At 38.0% G+C, this 8,590-nt stretch overlaps 1 protein-coding gene across 1 annotated transcript; it reads right to left on the reverse strand.

Moving 5' to 3' along the window:
- Nucleotides 1–1,364: 1,364 nt before the first annotated feature.
- LOC150075150 (uncharacterized) lies at nucleotides 1,365–4,873 on the reverse strand. Its single transcript, XM_090388877.1, has 2 exons — nucleotides 4,834–4,873; nucleotides 1,365–2,058 (listed from the first exon to the last, which is right to left on the reverse strand). The coding sequence occupies exon 2, from the start codon at nucleotides 2,055–2,057 to the stop codon at nucleotides 1,521–1,523; it is 537 nt and encodes a 178-aa protein (XP_090245003.1). The 5' UTR covers nucleotide 2,058; nucleotides 4,834–4,873; the 3' UTR covers nucleotides 1,365–1,520.
- Between the last annotated feature and the right edge of the window lie 3,717 nt (nucleotides 4,874–8,590).

Raw genomic sequence — 8,590 nt, forward strand, 5'->3', positions numbered from 1 at the left:
GAAATCAATCTTAAAAAAAAAAAAAGGGTCGTTAACGAATTTCATTTATTATTTTTTTAAATATAAATAAAAATCCATGGGTTATTTTTTATATATTTGAAATAATAACGTTATATAAAAGAGAATATACTTTTATTCATTAATAAAACGCCACACGTGTAGAAATTAATTAAAAATTGTTCATGAAACTTATGGAGGAAACTAGGTTTTCTCACACCCAAGTTCAAGACCATCTGAAACGTTGTTTATCGTGCGGGGCTATGATTATCAAGTAAGCCATAAACCATAAAACAATACCTGAACTGTCTGGGCACTGCACCCGTAACTTCTTTAATAAGGCAGTCCTTAGAATTACACATTTCTGTCTTCATCTTCTTGACGCCATCTTTCATCATTAGATAGCGACCCCTCGGTAACATGACACTCCCGATAAATCGCACTGTTTTTGATGCGGCTCAGAGTTTAAGCTAATAAAAACCTACGGTACACTTGACACAGAGGAATCGCCAAGGTTAGAAGATAAATGCATTTCTGTGATACCTTATCACTTAGTTATGTCTACTTACCTACCCAGCTAAAGGTAAAATGTCTCCTAATTACATCAACTCCGTTCAAAGCGGTTATTCATCAGATATAACCTGATATCAAATGAACTTTAAGAAATTTTTTATGCGTCTAATGGGATTCACGGTCGGAAAACAACCTTCCAGTGACATTCAGTTACTCAAGGGCTCCATTTAATCCTAAGTGAGAGGTATTCCAAGCTTCAAGTAGAAGTCTATACCTCAAGAGCAAATACTAAGTGATTTTATGAAACTTACCAGGTCCTAAAACTAACCTTTCAATTTAATAAAAAAAAATTCTAGCTGTGACTAGTAAATAATAAAAGCAAACTATATTAAGACTTTCGAACTGCTTATGTATCACCCCCCCCCATTCTTTGAATAGAGTAGTATTTAATTTTGGAAAGTGTACTCCAATTATATAATAATACTTATAATCGTTGAGTTATTTCTACAATATCTGAGAAGGTTTATCGAGTAGTTGAGCATAGTTTTAAAAAAAAAACATCATGAACTGTTACCTGTTGAATAGTTGCACAGCTGTAAGTCTCCTTGTTGACCTTCTAAATAAAACCAGCAACGTATGGGTCTAGAGATTGTAACAAAGCTTCTTGATTGTACAGGAAGTAATGCCAAATACCAGCTACCTTTGTCTGTTAAAACACTGTGTTCGTAATGGTCGTGTGAGGTCGCTTTTATGCCAGTTCTCGAGAGAGGTGTTTAAAAATAAATAAATAACCTGCATTGCGTTCTTAGTAACGTGTTAATAACAAACAGTTTAATTAATGAACCAAACTCGTGTGGTTTTAAGGTATCTTTATTAATTAAATGGAATACACAAGAATGAGGACTGCCACAGCATTAAAAATGTGTTTATTCCGGTACAAATGTATGCTTCCAGTCCAGTGAGTACTCAGCCAGGCATCGATACCCAGGGGGGAAGGTATGATTCAGTGATCACAAAAGTTCCCCATACGGGTAGAACGGATTAGGATTAACTCCATGACTTCTTAAGCGCAGTTTATTGGCACGTGTAAAACCATCATATCCAGGAACAAAATTTCGAGGAAAATGCAACCACAAGGGTGTTAAAAACATAGGGTTGCCTTTCCTGGGGGTTCGTTTATCACCAAATCCTCGCTTATCTCCAAACCCTCTTTTTTCTCCAAACCCCCTTTTCTCTCCGAATCCCCTTTTCTCTCCAAACCCCCGTTTCTCACCAAATCCTCTTTTTTCTCCGAATCCCCTCTTTTCTATCTCTCCGTTTTCTCTATTTGCGGGTAAGTCTTCGTGCTGCTGGAAATCGCGCTCCGACTGTAGGTCGTTGTACCCTCGTGTGTCACTTTTGGATCCATCGTAGCCGAGAAGCAAGGGAATGTCGTACATCCGAGAAGCTGGCACAGAAACAGTCCCGCCTATAGCCAAACACCTCGATGCTTGTCGTAAAACCACCACAAATATGAAGGTTGTCAGGAAGACTGGCATTCTGCCCATCCTAAAATAAAATAACGTCAAATTAATGGGTTATCTTTAACATGGAATGATATAAAAATTAACACACACTGTCTGGAACACACCTGCAAATAATAAGTCCATTTACGTCAATAGATTTATCATATCGGGTGCTGCTGTCAACTTTATACACATTTAGCCATAAAATTTTTTTCGCTGAGAAAAAAATGACAACATCTAAAGCATAAAAATCTAGTTACGAGAAAAACAAAACGGTCAATTAGGAACATCTGTTCACCATAGAAAGTCATCGACCAGCTGATTCTTTTTTCATGTCATTTACATTTGACTGTAGCTGTCATTCTAAGCTGCTATGTATAATTTATAAGAACCTGTATAGCTTTTAAAAGACTTTATTATCATCAGTTGTGTATTGTTTCAGTTTACTTTTACTTTAATTTACATTACCTGCTTGCAGATAGATGCGAGTGATTCAATTAACACGGAATTCGAACTGGGACCAACCTGGTCCGAGTTCGAATCCTCCTCGATGATTGGTAAAAGCGATTTTCGGCAGATCATTGGGATTTCTGACAATCCTCCCTAAATTAATCATGTGTCGCTGCTATGGCATCGTGGTTTATATAATTTTCAATATGTTTAACTCTGTACCAGGTAGCCCTACCCTAGTCTTGAATTTAAATGTAAAACAAACAAAGAAGTTGTCAGGCTGGTTCAGACCATCTATTTACTAAGAAGGAATGGAACTGATTACCAACTGAACTCTTAAAGAAACTGTTTATAAAAGTTCTTTCGTGTACATTTTTGTCCGCCAAATCCAATTTCCTAAAACGAGAACAACGTTTTGTTTTCGAATAATTCTAAACACGCAAAAACCTATTCACAGAGGTGAAGCAGAACATTATTTGGTAGAAAACAGCCAACGCAAAGCTTCATGGAGAGGACGGTAATCAAGGTAAACTGTCGGTGGAAATAATACTATAATGATTAAGGAAGAAACTCTATCGTTTATTTCATCAATTTAATGGATGCTTTGGAAAAACTTCAAAATAAATCACTACAAATTAAATAAAGACCAAAAAAAACGTATGTTCTTTTGAGATTATCGTGAAAAGTTTTATTACAAAGCAAGGACTTCATCAGTAATACCACATCACTATTGAAGAAATTGGTGGAACTCTTCGCTGGAACTACAATTCATAAAACTTCTTTGGATTGTTGTTCCAGCAATATACAACAGAGAAGCAGAATTAAACGAAAAGAAGAAGAATTCGACCACTTTCTAGAAGTAGAAGAAAGAGGGGAAAGAATTTTCCAGCCGCCTTTTAAAAAAAAAGGTAGATACTGTATTGTAAGAGATATTGGTTTCACCATAAATTGCAAGTTGATTGTTATAGGTTGTCGACCACGAGTCAGATGAAAACAAGGGAGTTGTCCAAAAAAAAAAAACTAAATGTCCAACTTCTGTGATTGAACTGGCCACTCCATTAGTGAAAATTTCAGGGGCGCATTCTGCAATCTCAGAAAACACATATATTGCTTTTGTTGGACTATAATCCCTGTTTCTTCTCAGAGCCCCAATATATGTTGGAGGATAGGGCTGATGGTTGATGATCGAAACGTTCCAAGCTTAATTTGGCAAGTTTTCTTGTAAATTTTAAAGGCTTAGTTTTGTAGAAACAGTGGTCTTGACGTATGTTGTATGAGTGTAGGCAACCACTTGAGTCTGGAGAAAGACAAGTAAAAATACGTCACTGGCAATATGCCAGGGGATTATATAAGAACGGGCACGCGGAAGCAGGACACATTTATTTCAAAAAATACGTTCTTTTTCTTTCTTTCTCCCTTTTACTCTCTTTCTCCTCCTGTCGTGTTTATTTTGGCCAAAATCACTTTATCGAAAATTGCTGTAAATCGCACCTAACAAAACTGTTGATAAGATGAACTGTAAAACTCCATGTGCTGCAGACAAGCCGAGTTTGCAGAACTACCCAAGCATGCTAAAATAGTTACGTAACCAAAATGCGTCATTACCGAATGTGTTGGCGACTGGACAACAGCTGAAGCTAAATATACATCAAAAGTCGCAACGTGATACAGCGTAGTAATGAAGGAAGTTGGCAAAAGCACTTTTCATTGCTACCTCATTCACTAAATCCGTACTGGATGGCACGAGCCTTTGCCAGGCCAAGGGTAAAACACATCCCTCAAGGCCGAAATCATCGGAAAAATAAAAACAATATCATAAATTTAACTTGAGCGAGACCAGAGGTAAGTGCCCGGTTTAACTCCTTATTTCTTCGGTTTTAGCTGAGAGCAAAAACCGCCATTGTACCTCATCTGTTGACAGCATTAAATATTAAAATGGAAACGCTTTAGCGAAGTTAACGTCCCAAAAGAATTTATAACTTTTTCAATGGTGCCGGTGTGCAATAATCGTCAAAATACTAATTTGCGTGTATTCTGTAGTCGAGTTGCCTGCTGGATGAAAAAAACCAAGTTTTGGAACAAAAACCATGCAGCCCTCACCCAACCACACTGTGAAGAAAACCCACAAATATTCTTCGCGTCATTGAAGGAATTCGAACCCGGAAGTCCTCCACCAGCTCCACAATATAAACAATATATTACAGATAATATACCCGGAGCAATATGGGCTTAGTTGTCGATGCTCCTATAACCCTAATACACAACAACGAGAGAAAAGGAAAGAAAGGGACAAAAAGACAGATAGTAAATGTGAAAGAGAGATTCTTAAACGTCTACTACGCTATAATGACCACAAGTTTCCACCTACCTATGAAACCTCTCTTGTTCAGCTTTCGACCTGATGAAAATTCACCTCTGGAACGTTGCTAACAGAATCTTCGCTTAAATATAAATCATCCTCCTCCTCTTTAGCATCCCCCCTCCCCCTCATCTATTCTGTTGTTCTGCCCATTACATTCAGAAGCATTTTACTTCATGTGTGGGTATTGTGACTAAATAAGACACCCAAAGAAATCACTTGGGAAAGAAATCATAAAACGAAACCGTTGTTATAATTCTAAATCCTTTCTGATTGATTTACCACGCAAAGAACTGCAGTCAGGCTTTGTATTTTAATGGCCATGTCTGTCTCTGATCGTAGTGGATTAGTGGGCACTGCTGTTTTCTTATGCAAATCTCTAAACTGATGTGAGAGGTATACTTAAAACGAAATCTCTTTTCAAATCCCACGAGTATATCAGGTGTCTCAATTTCATTTAAAAGTGTTCCTCTCACAAAAAATATCCTTCCGAAAATTTAAATAAAACCAGTGCGGTTAACTAGAGGGGAATTTGTGACGTCACAAGTTTTTCATTTGTTGGTTGTAAGAAAGGTTCTTGGCTTCTTTCGTGTATGAAGCAAACGATAAACAGGATATTCCATTAAAACTTATTTGAAAGATTCAGAAATTTTCTCTAGGTGGCGCCACAGGCCATCGAATATGCCATTCCAGATTATGTAATGATCGTACGGTCCTATTTCTACCATCTCCTTGGCTAAAATTCAGTGAAAGGAATTAAATTGGCAACAGATATCCCCAAAAATGGCCAACAAATAATGGTCTTGCACCAACCCAGCCAAATGTAGTTTGAGATCTTTCACAGATCTCTGTAGGTAGTTAATTAGACGTTAAAGTGAACAGGCTTCTTCAAAAGGAACACATTTGTGTCCAGTATAAGAAATAATGCTGTTGTTCTGAGCGTGAGACTTTTATTAGCCTTAATATTCTAATGAGTAGCTGAAGTATATGAAGTAGTTAGCCTTTTCTTCATGGGCTACATGGTATAACTGCGATCTTGCGTGATCTACGACCTTGGGAAATGCCATCTGAGTTCCTGTGCGAACGGCATTAATTCAGAGAGTGCATAGTAGCAAACTACGGTTTTTGATTTGATGACAAATGATTACAAAGTTTCCAGGGTGTGTTGCTGTAATAATGGATCGCACCCATCAATCAGAGTGGTAATTAGAGCCGTCCACTGGTATTTTGAGAGTAAACACGAAAACTTTTAATTAAGCTGATCTGCAAAGTTTTGTTTGGTATCTATAACGTAATTCGCATAAAATAGTTTTAATAAATTCAACGTCTAAGTTAAGAAATTAGATTTAGCGGTTTAAGATTACATATTGTGCGAAAAATATCCTAAAAATTCCTGAGGTCACTGGCGGAATTTGGAGTTAGGCTTCTTCCACCTGGTGTTGAAGGACCACCATTGTAACCACTGTGTTCTCCACGGGGGCCTAGAGAGAGAGGGTGTCAGAATAGCTATGGGAAGACCACAATTGTGACAACTGTGCTATCCACGAGAGCTTAGAGAGAAGGGGTCAGATTGATGACGTCTTATGAGTGGGGGTTAGTACAAAATGTGGCTCGAATTGGCATTTTCTTCGAGTCTTGATTTGGAATTTTGTTATGTAATAACGGGAGTCAAAGTTTACATAAGAAGAAGCAGTGTGACCTCTGTCGATTTGGGTGATACAAACTAGCACGCCAACACCAGCTGTTAGAGAGTTGGTAAATTATTTTTGATCAAATATGTGAAGTCCATTTTTCACGGTTTGGCCTTTTACCACGATTTCCTCACATATTGCATCTTCTAAGATGGAACTAGCTAAAGTAAACAGAAGAATATTAATTATGTAATTACCGTCATAATTAAGTTTATCTGGCCTTCGCTTTGCCGTTCTGGAGAAATTCAAATACCTCGCTGTCCAACAAGAATGATTTATTATCATGTGACAACTTTTTCTTGCGGGACTATCTATCTCTTCTCTTCAACAAATATATCGTCCTCTTTCTTATACATCTTGCGAGAACAAATTATCTTATGCAAATTACTTCTGAAAGGTTCACCCTCAAGGATAACGATGCGTTGTAACATTCGTGATCTGAATGCAACCTAGTTCAAGGTTTCGGTTTTAAATCGAGATTTTTTTTCAATTTTATTCCTCGTATGGGAAATTTTTCAGACGTTTTATCTGCATATAATTCTTTCACGCGTGTTTATAAAGATATTAAATTCTTAATCGTATTATTCCCTCATAGGGAGTTGCTGCAAACACAGTTCTACCTTTGTGGTGCAACCAATCTCGTTGTTAGATTTTGGATGGTTTTTCTGAATCCATTAATTAGTTACGTAATGAGAAATTAATTTCTGTTCTCGAGCCACTTAATTGAATTGGCACACCACCGCTCTTCTAAGATGTTCTCAAAAATATAGCCAAAATATTAAGAAGTCTGTCGTAGACTAGGAGACGCATGAACTGCTGGTGAATGCAGTTCTCAGATGTCAGGAAGGATATAATGAGGTGGCAGAGGGGAACTGATCATTAATTCTTAGCTATTTGGAGTAAAAGTTTTGTATGCTACTACAATAGTTGCTACCATATTGAAGGCGTCCATCTTAAAACTGCAAAAAGGCTGGAAAACCAGCAAGTGAAAACGAATACGCTGAAGGAAGTTCTGGAAGACAAAATATTTCTATACTGTACGTAACAGACATTCCAGTATGGGGGGCTAGGCATGGTGGTGGAAATCTGTCATGATCTCCTAATTCTGGCACGATGTGCTGTTGTATTACCATCCATAAAGTGGCCATCACCTTCGGGATAAAAGTGTAATATTCCAGGGTGCAGTAGATCTGATACAAAATTCACGTACTCCCTGGATGACGTTCGACCTTCAACCATTATTAACGGATCCAGTCCGTGCCAACAAAACATTCCCTATACCATGAGACCACCTCCAGATGCTTGGGTTGTCTTAACAAGGCGCTTTGTGAAGTTCTTGCCACACTCTCTGCCTGTAATCGGTGCAAAACAAAATGATTCGTGTGACCACATGACTTTCCTCCATCGTTCCACTCTCCAATCACGACATCGCAGCGAATTTTTCTGATTTTTCTCTGAAACAAGTGAATAGACAGGCCACTGCCAAAACCCAATTTCTTCAATTCCTTGCGCATGGAACGGGTTGAAATAGGACAGTTCTGAACTTCCCGAATTCAAATGTTTATTTGTTGTACACTGGATGTCCTATTTTTCCGCGCAGTCCTCCTTAGAGTACGATAGCTTCGCTCTTGAAGTATTGCTTTTCTGCCACATTTACCCCTTTGAGATGTGGAAGAACTCTTGCTTTCCAGTCATTAAACCTTTAAGGTGGATGCTTTTGAGAAACCAGTTATGTCTTTCGTTTCTTGAATCGTGGCGTCTGATAATGTGCACTCACGATAAGACCCTTTTCAAACTCTGATAGACCACACGTTTTCCCTATTATGTCTTCGTATTACTGCAGTCGAACAGTCTGTGCCTTTATACTCAACGACGCAACACGTCATCATCCTCGTCACAGATTTCTTTGCATCTATTTGCGTTTCTTCTGCCTGTGACTGCTTTTATACAAAGGTTCGTATTTTTTTGGTCAGCGTGTGTATTTGTATAAAAAATATGTAATGAATCGTGTCTGCTTACTCTAAGGATATGCGTTTCGAATTTGATACTCAGCGGACAAGTCAACCTTAGACAAT

This window comes from Mastigoproctus giganteus, chromosome 14, assembly GCF_048544385.1.
Source record: "Mastigoproctus giganteus isolate SK-2022 chromosome 14, ASM4854438v1, whole genome shotgun sequence".
Classification (NCBI taxonomy): domain Eukaryota; kingdom Metazoa; phylum Arthropoda; class Arachnida; order Uropygi; family Thelyphonidae; genus Mastigoproctus; species Mastigoproctus giganteus.

Bases quoted from the DNA above. Each gene is read 5' to 3' on its own strand.
- LOC150075150 (XM_090388877.1), bottom strand. From the start codon at position 2,057: ATGGGCAGAATGCCAGTCTTCCTGACAACCTTCATATTTGTGGTGGTT.